Genomic DNA, 22894 nt, shown 5'->3' on the forward strand with positions numbered 1-22894 from the left:
ATATGGTAATGATGAGGATATGAGGGACGGGTCGGTCACCTTCCCGTTGTGTGGTTGGGCAGAAAAGCCTGGGGGAGAAGGGGATTTTTTCATTGCATCACCTTTAATTCAACCAAAGTTAATTAATTTGTTAAAACAGGAGTAAAACATTGTATTCTTGGTGACTTGGGTGATGTTGGACGAATGTTTCTATATCCTGTATGGATAAACCTCAGGCAGTGTAAGTGTATTTGTCAGGGAATCATAACAGCTATTAATCATTTTACAGGTTATTATCCTCTACGGTCATTACTTTGAATGGCCCCATAAATGAAATGTGTGTCCGATAAGTCACGTTGTAATAAACGTAGTGTTTAGACCTATTCTATAATAACACAATATAGCTCTGGAAGCACTTTTATCTAAATGCTGAATGCAGGTGACCATGTTGCACATCGAAGTTACTGAAGAGTTGTAGTGATAATATACAGGACAGAATCATAGTCCTATTTCTGTTGCTTCACAGAAGGAAGATGAGTAATAAAACATCAGAAACTGTGGATCGGAGGATACTGGATCTGGCATCTAAACTAACTGAGAGCAGCAATGCGTCTGTCCCAGTCTTGTTGCTGAACTTGAAAGGTAAACTCGTTAATTCCCACAATTATTAGGGCTTGGCTTTCCTTATGCTGAAGTGTGCTTAGTAATTATTTGCTTTGTCCACAGAGATTTTGAAAGGTGTGGCAGCTGGAAGCACGGAACTACAGAAACTTAAAGAGGATTTATATCATTATGACCTTACCCAGTACTGTATTTTGGTTCTGAAACAAGACTACAGCCGGGTGGAAGGCGGCTGGGTGACAGCGGCTGGTCTAGCGGATGTTGTAAGGTGACATTTAAATGAGATGTCCTAATTCACAACATTATGCGGACAGATATGTGCACATATAAAAACTCAGATTTATGAAACGTGTTTCTATCATTCTAAGTTTACATATGTCCTCCACCAAGGAAGGGGATTAAATATGGCTACAGTGGCATCACGTCCATCATTTTGGCCATTAAGTACTGAACGATGGTGCAGCCATGCTACTGACCTAATAGGTCAAAGGTCAAGATCTGATGGCCAACCATTGGACCCTGCAAAAGAAAACAAACATTCATTTAAACCCATTGTTTGCTGAAACAATATGAGTGTCCCAGAAGTTGTAGTCACTGTGTACGATGTTTTGTAATGTTCCTTTCATAGACCGCAATTAATCTCCCAGTATCGGACACATCTTTCCATTATGAGCAAAACATTAATTATTTTATGATGTATTGAGTGTAATTGATAACTGTGCTGCATCTTCTCCTAGTAACTGCTGTGTGGGACTCAATCCTAAGAACGATCCAGAAGAGTTTTACACCAAACAGCTGCCTGTCGCGGTTCTGAATATGCTGGTGCTGGCAAGACGGATTCAAGCGCGATACGTTCGGTCAGTCAAGGTAGTTATTCCGGGAGATTTAGCGGTATACTGCAGGGTGTATGTGTAACATGGCTGGGTCTACAGAACATTGTTTATAAAGTAACGTTTCAGCATAGTGTCCCTCTAAATCTGTTTTTATGAAAGGATGAAGAGAAAGGGGAACTGCTTCGCAGTTTCAGACTGGTGATGGATTCTGTATGTCGGTTATTCGGCGGTCACGTTCAGCTGGCAGAAACTGGTAATTTGCATATGTACGATGTATAACACAGGGTGTAGGAGGCTCGTTATGACACTAGTGTTTCGTTTCTAGTTTTCAGACAGGAGCATTTCCTGCAGTTGCTGATGACTGACGATGTGGAGACAGGAACCGTGGTAATGTCTGTGCTGCAGAACATCCTGCGAGCCAACAGGTATCGGGATTCATTCCATGTCATATAGCGGATAACATTAGTAATGTCTGTGCTGCAGAACATCCTGCGAGCCAACAGGTATCGGGATTCATTCCATGTCATATAGCGGATAACATTAGTAATGTCTGTGCTGCAGAACATCCTGCGAGCCAACAGGTATCGGGATTCATTCCATGTCATATAGCGGATAACATTAGTAATGTCTGTGCTGCAGAACATCCTGCGAGCCAACAGGTATCGGGATTCATTCCATGTCATATAGCGGATAACATAAGTAATGTCTGTGCTGCAGAACATCCTGCGAGCCAACAGGTATCGGGATTCATTCCATGTCATATAGCGGATAACATTAGTAATGTCTGTGCTGCAGAACATCCTGCGAGCCAACAGGTATCGGGATTCATTCCATGTCATATAGCGGATAACATAAGTAATGTCTGTGCTGCAGAACATCCTGCGAGCCAACAGGTATCGGGATTCATTCCATGTCATATAGCGGATAACATAAGTAATGTCTGTGCTGCAGAACATCCTGCGAGCCAACAGGTATCGGGATTCATTCCATGTCATATAGCGGATAACATTAGTAATGTCTGTGCTGCAGAACATCCTGCGAACCAACAGGTATCGGGATTCATTCCATGTCATATAGCGGATAACATTAGTAATGTCTGTGCTGCAGAACATCCTGCGAGCCAACAGGTATCGGGATTCATTCCATGTCATATAGCGGATAAGACTTTATTGTGCCGTCAAACAGATGAGCAAAATCCACATTACCAGGCACTTGTGAGAGTCGTTTTCCTATAGGCCAGTTATTGGGAATAGACCAAGTAATCAAACAACAAGTGCGCTCACCAAGCTTATGATGAATGAGCTTTAGAAACTCTTCACATCCGGGGGCAGTTATTAATAAAGACCTGTTTCTACTGCGGGGAAAGACGTATATAACGTTATCTGTGTACTAAACTGAAACACAACTGCCCAACAACTGGGCATCATAGCTGCTCTCACCGAAAGAGAACAGAGGCCCCTTGTGTTCTCCATTCTTCACAACAGTAACAATACAACAAGTAGAAACTTACTGGTCGTAATCGTGTAGATGCAGCTATAACCCCCAACGAGACAATACATAAGCTGTATGGGGCTTTATATTTTTAATGATCATCTGACTTTGATTACTAAATGATTTAATTAAATTCTATTAAGAATTTGTTATTATTATTGATTAAAGAGCTGAAACGATCCTTTGGATTCCTCAATAGCAGATTAAGTGAACTATTTTCTGGTAAATAGGGATCCACATTTCACAGAAGGGTTAATGGGTCTTGTCATCTGCAGTGCGGTCCTGAGCGAGGTTCCGGAGAAGATCCTTCACCCGATATTAGATGAACTTGTGTATAAGCTTTCTGCTTCATCCAATCCCGTCACTGGGAGTTCTGCCACTCGGTCGCTGCTTTTAATGGTAGAATCCAACCCGAGCGTCGTAAGGATGGTGGGCAGTCGCTATAAAGGTACTTGCATCAAAACTTATTCTGGGTTTTCATGCAGTGAGATGGGGAAATATCAGATCTAGGTTCTCTGATACTACACTGGTGGTCTGACTGGGGAGGAATAGTTTGTGTGCACGCCGCAGTTTTATCTCCTTTCTTAGATCTTTGTAATGATAGGGAAACGTAGGCCGATGTCACACGGAGGTTTTCCAGTCTGTGGCTCTGCCAACCATACCAAACAGTGGATAATGTGGGTAACACACCTGCAGCACAGAAGAGTCAAAATGCAGAATTCTCTGATAGTCTCTTCTCAGAAATACTACACTGTTAGTGCCAGTGTTACCCAGGAACCGGAGGGACATTTACAGACATTTATAAGAAAGCTCCCAGGAGAACAGGCTTCAGATTTATGATAAATAGATTCCTGGAGCAGGTTTTTCAGCTATAATGACCTAGAATAAGATCTGCACCCAGACAATACTTGCAGATCATTTAAATGTCTCAGCCCTCCAAGATAAATAACAAATCTTAATGTTAGTTATTGGCTCTTTAAACCTTGTTCACGTATCCTCCCACTTCTGCGCTGCCTTTTCAGACCTGCTTCCGCACACCAAATATTGAGAGAGAACGTATAACAGACGCTGGTTTCCTGAGAAACGCGTCGCCTCATTCTCTGTACGCCAGAATTTTGCATCAATGTTTATTTGCCAGAATTCTGATAATCCAACTGTAGAGAAAGCCGACATATTCAGGATAGTTGTACGGCTCGTTAAAAAACATCACATTTATTAGATCATCATGAAAATATATGGTTAGAATTCAGCCTTGAATTTATGTTGCAACAACAGTTGTTGGGAACTTCTGTTACTACGTAATTTCATGTTTGTCCCGTACTGAGCTCTTGGGTTAAAGGAGGGGCGGAGTCTTGTCATGTGACTCAGTCACCTACTACCTTCTAATACCTAATTATAGGACAGATCCAACACACACACACACACACACACACTGAAACTAATATAGTCCCACGTCCGACATGTGGTCCCAACAGTTTTTATAATTCAATAAACAAAGTCCCAAACTTAGCTTAATTAACTGGATACTTGGAGTCATTCTCCATCAGTAATAATAAATAAATATGAAAACATACTAAATTAACCACTCTAACCATATACAAATAATTGCCTTACAAGTCACACACGCAAAGAATAAAACGAACCCTAAATTTCTAGGGAGTTCAGTAACCAAATTGCAGCATTTCCACTGGTCGTCCACATTATTGTGATCAGGACGCCCCTTTAAACACCTATTTCATCTCATCTGAGGAGTGAGCGCAGAACTGTGAATCAAGAGGAGAATTAAATCCTATGCTGTCTGGTCTAAATGATTGTTAATTATGTGTTGTATATAAGGCGTTGGATAATAAGATAATTGTCCTCCAAGTAAAATGATCCTATGCCCGATACCGAGTGATGATCTGTAGATCATTAGGTACATACAGGGATATACGTTACTACCTCTGTATTCTCTGATGACCCACAGGTCAGTGTTACACCAGACTTCTCTCTACACAGGACTCAGATCTCTGTTGAGCAAACAGTGGACGGGAAAAGGTTTTGGCCGAGCGCTCGGTGCCCTCCTGGATGTGTTGTACTCCAGCTCTTACCAGCAAGAGGAGCTGCAGGTAATATATAGAGACTGGTTGGTGCTACATCTCTGTAATGTAGGGTGAAGGCTTTGCACGCCTATATTAGACGTGGTAGATATATACCGGGGGGGGGGATGCTCCGCCGCCCTCTGTATTGGAGCAGTTATTCAGAGTGTATCTCGCCTGCAGAGTTTAGCTTTAGTCTCTCACCTGTAATCGATTTATGCAACATAATTTTTTGGGGTTATAATGTCTTTATTTATGACATTGGAGTGTCACTGTAGCACAGTATATACACAAACATAGAGTACGGTGTCTGCACTGTGTGGTTACTGCCACGTGTGGGACTGCCACAGATCTGGCATTTTCAGCTTTGGCGAGAGATGAGTTATTCTGTTGTGAGTCAGGTGAGATCCCGTTCTGAAGATCTCTGAGCACCGTGAAAGGAAAACTCCACAAGTTTACAGCGTTAGTGCAGCACTGTCCTGTGAATGTTTGTTTATTTCATCTATATTTATTAACCAGCCGTTCTGATGGCTGAAGACCAATCTAGATTATTTGTTTCCTATGAAGGAATGAATGGGTCTGATTCATTATATTTTGTGGTTACCTTGGCCCAAGCACAAACAGAGCAGCCACGGGTAACGCGTGAGAAAACAGAATTAGATGGTGTATAGTAACTTAATAAAATACTAAACGCTGTAATGTGCAGAGGAGATAGAACAACAGGACTTGTAAGGACTGTGGGGGGGGGGGGGGGGGGTGTTAATGTCGAGGGGGATCTATAAGAGCTTACTGATATTATTAATCTAAACCTGGAGTGTGTGAGTTATTGGAACCAGGAGTCCTGGGACTTATGGAATTTGGGTTGTGTGTTGTGACTTATTCCATAGAGGATATATAGATATATAGAGGATATATGCCAGATCAGCCATGTTCTACTGGGGAGCAGGATTCTGGCCGCTCGCTCTCTAGTAATGCCAGTGGATTTACTCAAAGACTTGATGGGGTTATTGAGAGGAAGTATTGAAGGATTCCTTGGTACCCAAATTTCGTTAACCTGCTGATAAGATATAAGGTGGTATTCCAAAACAGTAGGGTGATGGGACCATCCCACCATGTCGCCACGACACCTCCAGCGTCTGTAGTATGAGAGGGGATAGATGCAATTAATCTTTTGCAGGACCATGTACCAATGTGGATATATTTTATGAGTTTTACCCTAATTGTAGTCCATCCATCATAGTCCAATGAGATCCCCAAGTCCCTTTCCCAGCCGTCCTCATGAGGTTCCGGTAAACATGTGTCAGGAGCGAGTAGATTCTAGAGATTGTTCCCTTACAGCCTCCTGAATAGATGCAGTTTCTTTATATGGTTTAAGGAGACTTATTGAAGATGTTTGTGATTGAATGAAGCTGAGAATTTGGAGGTATTGGAAGTGTAAGGAGAGAGGAGACAGGATTTGTTTTTGTATATCTGCAAAGGACGTGGGAGCAAACTCTCCCGTAATGTGTATCAAGCTGTCAGTTCCCAGACGTCCACTGCTCAGCGATTCTTCCTGAGTATCCTGGAGAAAGGAGAGGGGTACGGAGCAGGAGTTTGCTTTATCCTATACGGAGAGAGTAAAGTGTAATATGTGACAAGTGTAGGTCGGAGAGGTAGCAACGTGACGTTCTCAGTATCCGCCCAGGTCTTGAGTTCCGGTTTGTCAGGATCACATTTAATTTTGGGCACACACGTGGCTACTACATTGGTCAGATCCAGCAAGCAGGCCGGGTACCCGGATAACACAAGGGTCACACGTTGGTAAGATGACCGCAGGACTGACCTCATGTCCAATAATGTATCCATTGATTTTGATTGGATTATTTTCGGCCCTTGTGCTAATTTTGTGGACACTTTTTCCAGTATCGTTGGCGATATCTCCATGTTACCAGTTGTAAAAGTCTATTGACAATCTGCAAACAGAAGTTATATTGTCCCCGTTTATTTTGTCTTGTTTGTGTTCCATAAAAATGTATTATTACAGTTTATTTTAGTCTAGTCCAGAACGTGATTGTCTGTTAGGTACAGAGACCAATCCTTTTGCCATTACTAGGAATATTCCTCAGTCTGTCTTCTGCCCTGATGTGTAACGTGTGTTCTCCCGCGTACAGAGGCTGCACCGCGCAGCGGGCACCATCCAGGCCGTGTGGAGGGGGTTTCAGACCAGACAGAGGATGAAGAAGCTGCCCAGGGCCGTGACGTCGTTACAGAGGAGCTTTAGGTACAAACGGTCACAGGATCAATGTTCAATAATGTTTCATAATCCTGGACCTCACTTGTATAGATCAGCTTGGTAGAGGCTGGCGGGCATGCTGGGATTTGTAGTCGCACAACCGGAGGTGACCTATCTCTGCTCTAGTTTCATCTACAGTATTATCGTTGTTCATATAACGCCACCATATTCCACAGCGCTCTACATAGAATATTTTTCATTCACATCAGCCCCATTGGAGCTTACAGTCTATATTCCCTGCCCCACTGATTCATTTATTTTAGAAACATATTAACCTAACAGAATGTCTTTGTAAATGCCTCAGCAATGCTAACTTCTGTGCCACCCCATCTATTGTATCAGAGGGTGAAAGCGCTACGGAATTTACTGGCGCTATATAAATAAATGTTGATGGATGATTTCAGACAAATATCACCATCACCATTTATTTATATAGCGCCACTGATTCCGCAGCGCTGTACAGAGAACTCACTCACATCAGTCCCTGCCCCATTGGAGCTTACAGTCTAAATTCCCTAACACACACATACACAGACACACAGACAGAGAGGTAGAGACTAGGGTCAATTCTGATAGCAGCCAATTAACCTACCAGTATGTTTCTGGAATGTGGGAGGAAACCGGAGGACCCGGAGGAAACCCACGCAAACACAGGGAGAACATACAAACTCCACACAGATAAGGACATGGTCGGGAATTGAACTCATGACCCCAGCGCTGTGAGGCAGAAGTGCTAACCACTAAGCCACCGTGCTGCCCACAGTATGTAGTTTTTATGCTGTTGCTGTGTTTTTAGTGGCTACGATAGTGCCCAGAGACCCCGTGTTTCTATAAATAATTTTAAGTCTTTTGGTTATTATATAATATTATTATATAAATTTAATTTAAAATATGCAAATATTTCTTATCTATCTTCTCTAGAGCTCAGGTGAGTTCCGTCTGTGCTGAACATAAGTGGCCAATGTGTGGTATTGTTATTACAAGTATATTAGTAGGGGCGCATCTGCCGGTCATATGTGAGATATCCGTCACTTCCAAATGCTGGCAGGTCAGTCTGTCCCAGTAGTAAGGAACATCATATGCTGGCTGGGGGTGGGTTCCATGATACACAATAAGGCGGTGATGAAATGAAATATTAGCCGTAGATCACAGACTGCCCGTGGTACAAGTGTTTCATATAAAATGATATAATACTTCCATAAAATAATGGTTACATAACACATTGTTCAGACTTGGAAATTCCTCTCAGAAAGAGCTCTACGAAATCTGTATTTTCCCCCGTATGTAATGAATGAAGAGCTCCACTAATGATGGATCCTTCAGCAGCTGATGCAGAATAGTCTTCAGAGCGTCCTTAAACTGATATTTCTCTTCACACATCTAGAGCTAAACGAGAGCTGGAAATCACTGACCAGAGGAGACGGAGAGAGGAGGAACAACTGCGAGAGCAGCTGCGGCTGCAGAGACTCCGAGCGATGAGGGCGTTCCGGGAAAAGCAGCTGACGCTCCTGGAGATCGTCAGCGCAGGTAACACCGGAGCCTCAGTCTGTCTGTGACCGCTGTGTGTCTGTACTACTAATCCCAGCATGCTGTCTATGTTCAAAGTGTCTTGTCTTCTGCAGGACAAATGGACAGACACATCCTGGAGACACAAGAGCGGTCTGCGCTGATAGTCCAGAGACTCTGGAAGGGATATAAAGCCAGGAGACGATTCCACCAACAGAAACAGACACTTAGACAGTACAAGGCCGCAGTTCTCATTCAGAGGGCGGTGAGTCTGCGGCAGCGACTTTCTTTTATATTCGATACAGTTTGGACACCCTGACCCCATTTTTTCCCTTTCTGTAATTTTTATTGCCTGGTGTCTGTCATGTTCAGCTTCAGTCACCAAACAGATTCCCTGTAATTTGAAAAATTTTCACTAGTGTCTTTATCATTGTGATGAGTGCGCTCCTCCCTGCGGGGGCCCCGAGGGCGCTCCTCCCTGCGGGGGCCCCGAGGGCGCTCCTCCCTGCGGGGGCCCCGAGGGCGCTCCTCCCTGCGGGGGCCCCGAGGGCGCTCCTCCCTGCGGGGGCCCCGAGGGCGCTCCTCCCTGCGGAGGCTGAGGGTGCTCCTCGCTGCGGGAGGGCTGAGGGCGCTGCTCCCTGCGGGCGCTGAGGGCATTCTTGGGCGCTCCTCGCTGCAGGGGGGCTGAGGGCGCTCCTCTCCTTCTGTTCCTCAAATACTAGCTCAGGCAGAGTATCCTGCATTATCTATCCTCCTAACAGGAAGGGGCGGGGTCTGTCAGTGTATATATGGCTGCCACCTTAGTGTGTGATCTGCTGTCCGACATGCTCAGGGCAGTATTTCTTGTTGGTTATTGTTGCAGAACCAGCGTGTAATATGTTGTGTGTGATTTATACAGCTTGATCCCTGATGTCTACACAGTCTCAGCTGAAGATACAGAACTTTTCCCGTGTGCATACCCCCCACTGTCCTGATTTTTGGGATGTAAAAGGATTGGAGATTTTGGGAAGTGGTGTCTGTAATGTGGGTGTGGCTCGGGTAGATCTGTAACTTCATACATTTAGGTGTTACAAATTTGTGTCTTTGGAATGCTGGGATAAGTGTATACGGAAACCTTTAGGTAGATGGGATGTCCCTATATCGGGGAACCTCGACAAATCTCTCAGGCCTATTACATATAAGGAGTGGGAATAAGGAGGCTTTGCACGTTTTCCCATCTATATAGAAAATAATGTGGCTCAATCCCATGGTGTTACCGCGTGGTGTGAGCTGCAGCCATTAATCCACCAGTTTATAGGGGGGTCATCCGCGCTATGGGGGGGGTCACACTATACTGACGCTGATTTACAGTAGTACAAATGTACAGATGTTTGGGTGCTGTGTGTAGTATAACAATATAGAGTTTGCAGCAGTTATTTCAGGTATGAACTGATTGTCTTACATCTGTGTTTCTCCTCTGTATTCTGCATCACACAGGTATTGAGGTTTTTAAATAAACGCAGACGGATACGGGAATCATTATCGCCTTGGAAAAAACACCCAGCTCTGACTGACGCACGGCGGCTGCAGCTTCAGCAGAAGGTCGACAGCGGCCTCAGCCGACACCCGGTCAGCGTCTTCTAGATGTAATGCTATAGCCAATCACTGCTGGGGATACCAATGTTTAATGAATTGTAGTTTGTGTATATTAGAGTCCTGTAACCACAAAGTGTATTGTTACATTACTAGATGCAATTTGCTGCGTTTGTTCCACCAATTAACAGTATCTCAAACAGACTCCATACAGCAGCTGTGTAATTGTCACATCACATTGCAGTCTATAGAAGATATTCCTCTGTTACTGTGTATCATAGATACATGATAAGATCTATGCAGATGTTACACCCTCGGTGCGCCAGGACTAACTATGGGTCTTATTGGTGTCTATTCCTCTCAGATCCAGCAGATGTCGCCAGAGCAGAGCCAGGAGCTGTATGTGAAGGTGCAGGAAAAGTTGGGACAGTTTCTGCTAAAGAGGAAGCCGGAGGAGAAGGCCGATCAGCGTAGAGAAGCGTTGCTGGCCCAGATCAACACCGATATTAACATGCTGATGGGTATGTACTCATCAGTCTACTGCAAACCGTTATATTACCAACAACATTCTCTAGGAGGCTGAAACAAAACCTTCCAATCAGCGCTACAACATATAGGAAAAGAAATCGTTCTGTTAAAAAAAAAAAAGGGCAATATCTGCCAACCCCAAAAACGTTGCATTTGAACAACAAAATTGGCGGCGCTAATGCGTTTGCCGTAGCTCATCGGTGTTATACATCATAATGTAAACACTCATAAATATGTAACAGAGGAATCATTAAAACCTAATTGAAATATTTAAATATTTGTAAATTACCTATTAAAGGTGAATAATCATCATATATTAATATTCTCTGAATGAAACCACCTTCACTAAAGAGAGAGATATATTTATTAAATAAATCAAAAGAACATTTAATTCATATAAAGATCAAAATATGTAAAGCTTTTTACAGCCTATATATAATCTGAAACAATCTTGTGTTTGTCATATATAATATAGACACACACTACTGAAAATGAAGGTACAAGCAATGATTCCTGTTAATTGGCTGCTTATTGCTCCCTAGTTAGAACACTCAGTCCCAGATTTTGAATAGTGAGACAATAAGTCTGATTCATTAAGGAAAATAAGGCAAAAAAAGGGGTAAGTTTCTCCTGGACAAAACCATGTTACAATACAAGGGGTGCAAATGAGTTTATTATTTTGCACATAAGATAAATACCGGCTGATTTTTCATGTAACACACAAATATTTGATGGCTTTATTTTTACACTGACATTAAAAATTGATCTGGTACATGTCCTACCCCAACTATAACTCTGTCCTCACATTTTAAATTGACCTCCCCTTCAACGTAACATGGTTTTGCCAAGGTGCAAAGTTACTCATTTTTTATTTTTTTATTTTTTGCGCTTTACTTTCCTTAATGAATCGGGCCCAGTGTATCTACATGGTTCATTTAAATTTCTGTAATGTTAGAAGTTCATAAAGTAGGAACCTGCCATTCGTCCCAAATGATGTTTTAAAAATGTTGGTTTCCTTAATTTTAGCACAAGGATATAACATGACTTAGGGGTATATTTACTAAACTGCGGATTTGAAAAAGTGGAGATGTTGCCTAGAGCAACCAATCAGATTCTAGTTATCATTTTATTTAGTACATTCTACATATTGACAGCCAGAAGCTGATTGGTTGCTATAGGCAACATCTCCACTTTATCAAGCCTGCAGTAAATATACCCCTAAGTGGTAATACAATTAAACACAGCATCAAATGTAACTCCAGCTTGATATCAAAGAGTAAAAATAAGCAGCAGCCATTAGATCGTTGTCTAACTCAAAGATGAGTTTAAATCCCCCCACCTGACGCGTTTCATCACTCTCCGGAGATTCCTTCAGAAGCGCGTGAAGGCTGCAGGGGCTCCACTGTCTATTTAAAGTGCTTGAAACTAATCAATGTGTCTCTCATCAATTATCAACATCTGGTTGCTGGCAAAACGAGTGCGTTTATCCAGTTTTTGATACAGAGGCAGAGAGTGGTGATAAGTAGAGTGCAGTACATCAAGTGTGTCAAAATCTTATTAAATTGTAAAAAAAATAAAATATATATGACAAGCACTTATAGGGCATGTAGTGGATTAACCCTTTGTGTCCACTTACGCGTTTCGGAGATGGGTTCTGTCAACAGGCCCTATAAGTGCAAGTCGTATTTTATACTATTTAATCTAATTTTAAACTATTATCGTTTTAATTTACACATTTACTGCAAACTGATAACTACCTAATTTCCTATATCCCATATTGATATTGGTATAAATATAAAACATATAATGATGTAAAAATATGTAGGATGGATTATTATATCACCCACACTACATGCAGTAATCATATTATTATAGCATTAATCAGTGAATGAATAGTCTGTCTTCTGTATGCTGACAGCATCTTACCCTATGGCTGCTATAAACTGCCAATTAGATATCCAGACTAGCCCCTCGTTACAAGCAAATGAGTATCTTAGGTAACTGTGGATTTGTATAGATGGTTGGAAGCACCGTAGCGCTTTTTACAGTTAACATTTTGAAATACAAAACAATTTTTACGTTACAATATGAAACATTGTATCTACTAATTATTGTCTGCAAACTAGATATTCAATATCTGTTCAGTCACATTGAACATGACATAATCAAGTGAAATTAATTAGGCATGTTCATGAAGTCATTTAAATTTGATTATATAATTTTCTTGGAACATATCTTATTTTCTCCTGCACACGATACTTCCTGTTGGAATATTCTGCAGACCTTAAACTGGATATTTTATTCATGTAATATTTGTTGCATAAAACATAGATTTACACAGCACTGTACACTGGATCCCGCTCTCTTGACCATATAATCTAGGTTGTTTGGTGCCTGTCCTACAAGGGATAATCTCCTGTAAGTCTGTGTGTCTGTGTGTCTATCCTTAGGATTCCTATTTCTGAAGCCCCTCCGACCAGGCTGCTGACCCGTTGCCCGTCCGTTCCCTCCGACCAGGCTGCTGACCCGTTGCCTGTCCGTTCCCTCCGACCAGGCTGCTGACCCGTTGCCCGTCCGTTCCCTCCGACCAGGCTGCTGACCCGTTGCCCGTCCGTTCCCTCCGACCAGGCTGCTGACCCGTTACCCCTCCGTTCCCTCCGACCAGGCTGCTGACCCGTTGCCCGTCCGTTCCCTCCGACCAGGCTGCTGACCCGTTACCCGTCCGTTCCCTCAGACCAGGCTGCTGACCCGTTGCCCGTCCGTTCCCTCCGACCAGGCTGCTGACCCGTTGCCCGTCCGTTCCCTCTGACCAGGCTGCTGACATGTTACCCGTCCGTTCCCTCTGACCAGGCTGCTGACCCGTTACCCGTCCGTTCCCTCTGACCAGGCTGCTGACCCGTTGCCTGTCCGTTCCCTCCGACCAGGCTGCTGACCCGTTGCCCGTCCGTTCCCTCCGACCAGGCTGCTGACCCGTTGCCGGTCCGTTCCCTCCGACCAGGCTGCTGACCCGTTGCCCGTCCGTTCCCTCCGACCAGGCTGCTGACCCGTTGCCCGTCCGTTCCCTCCGACCAGGCTGCTGACCCGTTGCCCGTCCGTTCCCTCCGACCAGGCTGCTGACCCGTTGCCCGTCCGTTCCCTCCGACCAGGCTGCTGACCCGTTGCCCGTCCGTTCCCTCCGACCAGGCTGCTGACCCGTTGCCCGTCCGTTCCCTCCGACCAGGCTGCTGACCCGTTGCCCGTCCGTTCCCTCCGACCAGGCTGCTGACCCGTTGCCCGTCCGTTCCCTCCGACCAGGCTGCTGACCCGTTGCCCGTCCGTTCCCTCCGACCAGGCTGCTGACCCGTTGCCCGTCTGTTCCCTCCGACCAGGCTGCTGACCCGTTGCCCGTCCGTTCCCTCCGACCAGGCTGCTGACCCGTTGCCCGTCCGTTCCCTCCGACCAGGCTGCTGACCCGTTGCCCGTCCGTTCCCTCCGACCAGGCTGCTGACCCGTTGCCCGTCCGTTCCCTCCGACCAGGCTGCTGACCCGTTGCCCGTCCGTTCCCTCTGACCAGGCTGCTGACCCGTTACCCGTCCGTTCCCTCTGACCAGGCTGCTGACCCGTTACCCCTCCGTTCCCTCTGTCCAGGCTGCTGACCCGTTACCCCTCCGTTCCCTCTGTCCAGGCTGCTGACCCGTTGCCCGTCCGTTCCCTCCGACCAGGCTGCTGACCCGTTGCCCGTCCGTTCCCTCCGACCAGGCTGCTGACCCGTTGCCCGTCCGTTCCCTCCGACCAGGCTGCTGACCCGTTGCCCGTCCGTTCCCTCCGACCAGGCTGCTGACCCGTTGCCCGTCCGTTCCCTCCGACCAGGCTGCTGACCCGTTGCCCGTCCGTTCCCTCCGACCAGGCTGCTGACCCGTTGCCCGTCCGTTCCCTCCGACCAGGCTGCTGACCCGTTGCCCGTCCGTTCCCTCCGACCAGGCTGCTGACCCGTTGCCCGTCCGTTCCCTCCGACCAGGCTGCTGACCCGTTGCCCGTCCGTTCCCTCTGTCCAGGCTGCTGACCCGTTACCCGTCCGTTCCCTCCGACCAGGCTGCTGACCCGTTACTCGTCCGTTCCCTCTGACCAGGCTGCTGACCCGTTACCCCTCCGTTCCCTCTGACCAGGCTGCTGACCCGTTACCCCTCCGTTCCCTCTGTCCAGGCTGCTGACCCGTTACCCCTCCGTTCCCTCTGACCAGGCTGCTGACCCGTTACCCCTCCGTTCCCTCTGACCAGGCTGCTGACCCGTTACCCCTCCGTTCCCTCTGACCAGGCTGTTGACTTGTTTTCCAGCTGCTCCAAGTCTAAGAGGCGCCACAGAAAAGGACATCGAGTTATTTACCAGCAGATCCGTCCCGGTGGCCCTTAAAGCCAAGCAGTGTCACAGCACGATGCTGAAACGTAGTCGCTGGCCCTGGTGGAAGAAACTCAGCGATGAATTTGTAGAGGAAGACGTTGGTTTTGTGGGTGACATGCCTGACCTAGAGCATGGTATTATCTTCATTGCTGGGAGCAAACAGCCCTAATTTATCGGAGTCAGTGTGACCCTAAAAACCTTTGTTCAGTTAATCAGCCAGATGGTTCCACATCTCTGTCCCGTTGTAGTTTCTTATGTCTGGTCCACTGAGATGTACATTCCTCCATACCAGGTCTAATAGACGCCATTTCTATGAATAACGACATTCACTGGTCACATCTCTAGCTTCGGCGTTTCTGACATGGGAAGCGTTTCGTTTTATACTTTACCAGAGAGGAGACTAAGAAATGTCACGTCATGTCCAAAGTACTATATCTGTTGTCACGTGACCCATGTGAACATAGCCATGTTAATATGTAGATATTCTATGCACATTTGTGTATGTTATATTTGCTTGTTAGTGTTTTTGTTTTTCTAATATTTTATTTTTTCAACTAATAATAAACATTATTCTTCAAACTGTTTTGCTGTGATATTTGTTTTGTGTGTTTGTGTAGAAAGTTTGGATTGGATATAAGATCTGAATGTTAATTACTAATTAATTACTGTTCCTGTCTGTGTTCAGTCTATACAGACACTGTTTTGTGATATATTGATGGGGTGTAAGTACAGTTAATATACAATAAATCAATATGAGACTTGGGACAGCTTATTGCTTAGTTTACAATTATTTATGTGTAAATATTTGTGTACTTTGAGTTCACTAGTAACACAACGGTAGTGTGGATGGTGGAATGATTGAGAGCGGGACACAAGCTTATGGGTGACTTGCGTACAAGTGTACGTGCGCCGTATTCAGAGTAGACGAAGCGTCCGCTTGACAACAGAGACACCCGGCTTATGTCTTTGTGAACATGTACAAAAACCTTTTACTTTGTATGTAATGAATATGCAATTGCCATGAAATATTATTTCAACTTCAATTACCTATCTAATGTTACCAACACGAGTACAAAAAAAAAATTACCCAGCAAATCCCAACCTACGGCCGAGCGACTACTGAAGCCTCAATCAGCGTCTGCGAATAATTCACCAACCTCTAATTACAAGCAGCTGATTCACTTTCTGAGCAAGCGCATAAACTAGATGGTCTGGGGGCTACTTGGCTTTGGACACCCCCAGTTATCTAGGTCCTTCAACCCAAGATCTGACGTCACTAAGATCCTATTTATCCTCCTCCATAAAGATGTTTTCCTATGTGGTGTCATTAAGATGACATTACTATGTGCATGCACCTGCTTTCTAAATTGTTATTTCTAACAACTATAATAATCACAATAGACAACAGATGAGCAGTTAACATGGAAATATATTAAATAATTCAAAACCAAACTGTGTTTCACAACTAAACAATGAGCTGTAAAACTTCCTGAACCTGTACAATACAATACAGTAACATTTCTTACACAAGTTCTGAACCATTTCTATATGCGTATTCCTTATCCATTTGGTAGTGCGCTACCACCCTCCCCTCCTCCCTGCAGGTCTCTCTCTGTTCTGTGCATTATAGAGTTTTCTGTGACCACGGTGCTGCCTGAAGGGTAGACCGGTCTTCTGTTGTGCTTACCACTAGGTACCTTCTATGGACCGGACCTGGTCTGGTGAGCAAAACCACTTGGGGTAAATGCATCAAAGTGCGATTCTGGCAAATCAACGCTGTCTGGTGACATTGACGCACAGATTTAAAACAGCAATTTAATTAAAGGTAAAACTTTCTCCCAATAGGTCTCAAAGGCCTTTTTGTGTATAAATATTGTTTTCATGTCCCCATCTAGCACATATTATATACACTCCTACAAATATATAGTCAGTTATATATGAATAATACAGTTGTGGAAACAAGAAGTATTGGAGACAGACCGGTTGTACAATGAGAAGTGTTATCCTCTATATGAGAGTCCTGTTCAGTGATTGGAGCTGGGGATATTAAGCCCTGTGACGCGGTGGAGACATCAGTGAGCGCAGCCTGAGCTCAGCTTCCGGCTGTCCGAACAGACCCTAGTGCACAGAACTGGTCCCCTAATTGTGTACACCGATCCCGTCACTGGGTTCAAGTGGTTGGAGCAGGCAGTGTGCAGCCAACCAAAGAAGTCAACTGAAAGGTCAGCTGAGCCATAAAGTAGAAATAGGGAAAGAGCAAAAAAAAGTGACAGTGAAAATGTCTGCACCAACATGACGACAATCATAATGTCTACAGGTCCACACCAGGGACGGACCTAGATGTCATTTTTAGAAGGGGGGGGGGATTTTGCCTAATCACGGCCCTCTTGCATTCTGATTGGCTGGCCCCGGAAATCCCGCCCACCACCTGCGATTGGTTCCCGCCCCTCCAGCCGTTTTGATCAGTGTCTTGGATCCAAATTTTAAGGTCTTGTGCTGCTAGGGTGAGTGATTGCCCCCCCCCCTGGATCCGCCACTGGTCCACACACTTAGAATATTGACATGTAAAATGTCTACAGGGTTGTAAAATCGACAGGCAAAATGTTGACCTAAAGCACTAGATTTAAAACGGCACTAAATGTAAAAATGTGGGATTCCCCGATTTTACTATTATCAGCACTAAGCTTTGCTAGCCAGGGCTGGTGGCACTATAGCAGATGAACTTGGGGAACCACAAGTGCCAGCATGCCCTGGCACCCAGGGCCTGCTGGGACCTGTAGTGCACCAAGCCAAACTGTACATAAAACACACACCTGTTTTAAAAATAACTTTATTTGAAATAAATAAAAATACCCTATGTAGTACACACCTACCTCCAGGGTCTTCATCTGATATCCATGCTTGCCCAAGAAATTAAACCAATATACAGCCAGGGACTTCCTGCTTCTCGAAATAAAAAACCCTATTACGTGTCACTGCCATAAATCTACTGCATTATGTTGTGACTGTCAATGTTTTCATTGTAGTCATTTCAACTACATCCCCTCACTAGTGATACTTAGTACCTTGAATAACACCGACCCACAAGAAAATAACTAGTTAAAAATAAGATTCCTGCAGGAGAGGAGGGAAAAGGAAACATCATCATCATCATCATTCATTTATATAGCGGCAACATATTCCATAGCGCTGTACAATTGGGGACAAACATAGTAAACTAATAAACAAACTGGGTAAAACAGACAGAGAGGTGAGAGGACCCTGCTCACAAGCTTACAATCTATGGGACAATGGGAGATTGACACATGAGGTTAAGTCTACATTTTGCATTTTTGCCCAGCCAGACTGCAAAGGTAAAAGTGACTCATAAGCTAAATGATCCTGTCCCACAACAATGTTGGTCAGGGGGTAGTTGTGTAATGGGTGGTAATAGGGTAATTTAGTGAGGTTAAGAGAGAAACAAAATCTTCTCTTATTGATACTTTAGTACACAGGATGCAGCCAAATCGAGGACGGTAGATGATTATTATACCCCTATAACCTCATTGACATTAGTGCAGATTTCCAGGTGTCCAAATCAGTTACTGAATCCTCAGAAATGAAATCGGCCGAATCGTATTAAAAGCTAACGCAGCTCAGAAGGATTACAAAGCTTTGGGAGTATGAAGAAATACATCACTTATAATCACTAGATGGTTATACACCCAGTTTGTAACCAAAACAAGTTCTGTCTTGTTTAATGTTACACTTGTGTTGTTGTTACACTGACGTGTATCTGCTGGAAAGTGAGATTATTGTGTTGCAAATCTGCTTTCTTTTTTCCTCCTTAAAATATAAATAAAATAAAATTGTTGGTTTAGTCCAACTGTAAATTCACTGCCAAATGTTACCTTTTCTGAGATAGCAGAGATGCCAACATGATTATATATATACCATCCACTATAGGTGCCAACATGATTATATACCATCCAGTATAGGTGCCAACATGATTATATACCATCCACTATAGGTGCCGACATGATTATATACCATCCACTATAGGTGTCGACATGATTATATACCATCCAGTATAGGTGCCGACATGATTATATACCATCCAGTATAGGTGCCGACATGATTATATACCATCCACTATAGGTGCCGACATGATTATATACCATCCACTATAGGTGTCGACATGATTATATACCAGCCAGTATAGGTGCCGACATGATTATATACCAGCCAGCATAGGTGCCGACATGATTATATACCATCCACTATAGGTGCCGACATAGTAACATAGTTGATGAGGTTGAAAAAAGACACCAGTCCATCAAGTTCAACCTATTTTGGATCTCCTGCGATCCTGCACTTATATTTGAAATTAATCCAGAGTAAGCAACCGCCAATCTGTTTCAATTGTGAAAATACCCCCAGACCCAATATTGCAGTCCTATTTTTACCCTATATCCACTACTATCCTTCATTTTAATTAACAGTCGTATTCCTGGATACACCTTTCCGCTAAAAATTTGACTAACCCTTTCGTAAACATATCTATTGAATCTGCCATCACAACCTTCCCTATCAATGAATTCCATATCTTGACTGCCCTTACTGTAAAGAACCCCTTCCGTTGCTGGTTGTGAAATTTCCTCTCCTCTAACCTTAGGGGGTGACCACGTGTCCTGTGTATGGTCCTTGGGGTAAAATGTTCCCATGAAAGCTCTCGGTATTGACCCCTAATGTATTTGTACATAGTAATCATCATGATTATATACCTGCCAGTTCCCCCTTAATTATAATTTATCCACTAGAGGTGCCCACATTATGATATGCCAACTAGAAGAGGTGCCCATGGGTACATTATATATAAGGCTATGTACTATTTAATAACAATTTGGGGTGGTCAGGTGGTTCTGGTCCATCCGCTGCTGAGGCCGGGGAGCAGCGCGGGGTCCTGTAGTGGTCGTGTAGTGGTGATTGAACATGCGTTAGAGATAGACGGACCACTGACATGGAACAAGTAACGTTCAGAACAAGAGATGTTAAATAATTGAATTACATAATTGTATTACAAACGCATCATTCTAATGGCAGTGGGTATGTGGCCCTAAGTGTGGGTCTGAGCATGTGATTTGTCCCCTGAGCAGTGAGTGATGGGAACACCGCACAAATACCACTTATATGTACAATAGTGGATTGTAACAGGGGAACAAGACAAGGCCCCCCCCCCCAAAAAAAACCTAATTGATCTGCTGTCAGGTGGCAAAATGGGGGTCATCGCGGTTACCCAAACCCCCCACCCGGGGGCACTGGTGCCCACACTTCCTCTTGGCAGCTCTGGGTATTGCAGCTGCATCACGGATTATTGGGGTATATTTATACCTGGACTGTACTGTATGCTGCAACTTGTAGTTCCACAACAGCTGTTGAGCCACAGTGAGAATAACACTTCTTATTCGATGTGTGGCATTACAGAGGGGTATTGTGTGTTTTTAGCGGGTTATTATCAATGTGATGATAGAGATAAATCATATATATATATATATATATATATATATATATATATATAATATGCACAATGAATATGACTGTAATATGAACACAGGCTGCTGTGAGTGTCAGGTTGGACAGGAGTTGATGATATATAATTTGGGTGACACTGGGTGCAGGGGGCGGTTATTGTTCATCAGACGCTGCAGAGGTTACATTGTATCTAGTAACTCTCCAGCTCGCTGCAGACTCTGACATCAGACATAACACAAAGGAATGATACCAGTCAGTGCCCGGGCTGCTGGTGCCAGTAGTGGGGCTGCAGCTCACGTTACCCGGGCACCTCTATGCTTCCCTGCCCCCGTCACGATGGCAACCAGGAAAACCAAAAGGGCTGCCGGTGTAGCTGGACCCTGAGGAAGAGGGAGGGCAGATTGTGAGGGAGGGGGGAGGAGAGAGACAGTGCATGATGGAGAGGAGGGGGCAGCTCTCAGCTTCATCTCAATGCAAAGGCTGGATCTGCAGAGACTGCACACAAAGAGCCAGCAGGACAGCCTGACACACAATGCACAGGTAGACTACACTCTGCATATACACACTGCACAACTAATACACACTGCAAACCTAATACATAGTGCTAACATAGTATATACACACTGCACACATAATATATAAACACTGCAAACCTAATACACACTGCACACATAATACAAACTACACAAATATACACACTGCACACATAATATATATACTGCACACATAGTATAGACACACAGCACACATATAATACACACTGCATACATAATATATACACTGCACACATAATATATACACTGCACACATAATATATACACTGCACACATAGCACATACACACTGCACTGTCAAGCCATAATATACACCTGCTGCACACATCTTACAGGATACACATATAACATATGCAATATACACACCTTCCTGGTATTATATATGTACCAGAGAGCCTGTGCAATACTCTAATATAGAGCATCCAGTACACACCCACTGGGCACTGCACATTGTACATGACACACACCAGGTAGGAGTCAGAACAATGGTGACTGTATATTGGGATATACCGCGTGTCCTGCCTGGGCTGGGAGGTGATGGGGGACACACTGCGGAATGATGGGAAGACCCCTCGGATCATGGTAAGGAGCTGGCACTGTGCGGAGGGGGGTGTGATCACTTTACATATGTCTCCTGTCTCCTACTGTGACATAGCATTGTGTGATGACCCCGGGGTAACCTAACTCCATCTGTGTAACACCAGGGGCCCAGGGCCTGTGGATACCTAACAACAATAGCAACCAGGAAACCAAACCCATGACCTTAGTCATGTTATGAAGGGGGAAGGTTGACAGACCCCATATTTAGTTATTGGACCTGCTGGTACTGGTTAACCTGTGTATTGAAGCGGGGGCAGTGAAGGGTTAATGCTGGATGATACCAGTAAAAGACTTTGTGTCAATCAAATATTAATATTGAGTATATGACGTTTCCTTATGCTCCATTGTGACAGTGAGTCCTCTCTGAAACAAGTAAGAGATCCAGGAGGTTAAAATCTGCAGACAGGTGAGAATAAGGAATTAGTTTAGGAGATATTGATGTACAGGATATTTTACACAAATCTACCAAATTATTATCACAAATCTCCAAATATGAAATCAGCTTTCACTTTCTGCTGGATACACATCATTCTGATTGCTGAGAGCATTGACTTGCTCTATGCAGCAATAAACACAACATTGGGATAGATATAGGTGAGATCACTATGAATGATAATCTCATGTTACTTCTGTTACTACAAGCAGTGATGTCACCGCCCAGCAGTGATGACTTCATAGTTCATATTATGCAGGAATAGACCTCGTTCAAGCGTTCCATGTCCTGTATAGAGGAGTAGGACCCTCAGTCTGCAATGTGCTGCAGATTACATTATTCTGTAAAACTGAACATTATGTCTAAATGATGTTTTCTGTGTTAGTGTTTGACATGAGTAACATTGCATTAGTCTTGGTGTATACGATTCTGAAGTGTAGTTTTCATTGTGTATTATTTTTCTATGAGTAAAACCTGTGAGCCCCATTCTCTGGAAAGTTATGACAAGTTAGACGTAGTTCAGCTGGTGACAAATGATTT

The 22894-nt window shown here is 44.2% G+C and overlaps 2 protein-coding genes across 5 annotated transcripts in view; both read left to right on the plus strand.

Moving 5' to 3' along the window:
• The window catches only part of IQCB1 (IQ motif containing B1), a 149991-nt gene extending 134164 nt beyond the window's left edge, over window positions 1–15827 (plus strand). For all 3 annotated transcript variants that reach the window (XM_075181170.1, XM_075181169.1, XM_075181172.1), the window contains 13 exons: window positions 506–621; window positions 706–868; window positions 1338–1467; window positions 1593–1686; window positions 1759–1858; window positions 3200–3372; window positions 4923–5032; window positions 7153–7262; window positions 8659–8801; window positions 8897–9045; window positions 10257–10388; window positions 10717–10873; window positions 15194–15827. In XM_075181170.1, the coding sequence (XP_075037271.1) occupies window positions 506–621; window positions 706–868; window positions 1338–1467; window positions 1593–1686; window positions 1759–1858; window positions 3200–3372; window positions 4923–5032; window positions 7153–7262; window positions 8659–8801; window positions 8897–9045; window positions 10257–10388; window positions 10717–10873; window positions 15194–15426 (1810 nt within the window). In that variant the 3' untranslated portion in view covers window positions 15427–15827. The remainder of the gene's footprint in view (window positions 1–505; window positions 622–705; window positions 869–1337; window positions 1468–1592; window positions 1687–1758; window positions 1859–3199; window positions 3373–4922; window positions 5033–7152; window positions 7263–8658; window positions 8802–8896; window positions 9046–10256; window positions 10389–10716; window positions 10874–15193) is intronic.
• A 5395-nt stretch (window positions 15828–21222) lies between these two features.
• The window catches only part of LOC142098374 (uncharacterized), a 50364-nt gene continuing 48692 nt past the window's right edge, over window positions 21223–22894 (plus strand). The window contains exon 1 of one of the 2 annotated variants that reach the window (XM_075181177.1): window positions 21223–21903. In XM_075181177.1, coding sequence (XP_075037278.1) covers window positions 21878–21903 — 26 coding nt within the window. In that variant the 5' untranslated portion in view covers window positions 21223–21877. The remainder of the gene's footprint in view (window positions 21904–22894) is intronic. The other variant, XM_075181178.1, reaches the window with a different exon arrangement.

This window comes from Mixophyes fleayi, chromosome 7 (assembly GCF_038048845.1).
Source record: "Mixophyes fleayi isolate aMixFle1 chromosome 7, aMixFle1.hap1, whole genome shotgun sequence".
NCBI lineage: Eukaryota > Metazoa > Chordata > Amphibia > Anura > Limnodynastidae > Mixophyes > Mixophyes fleayi.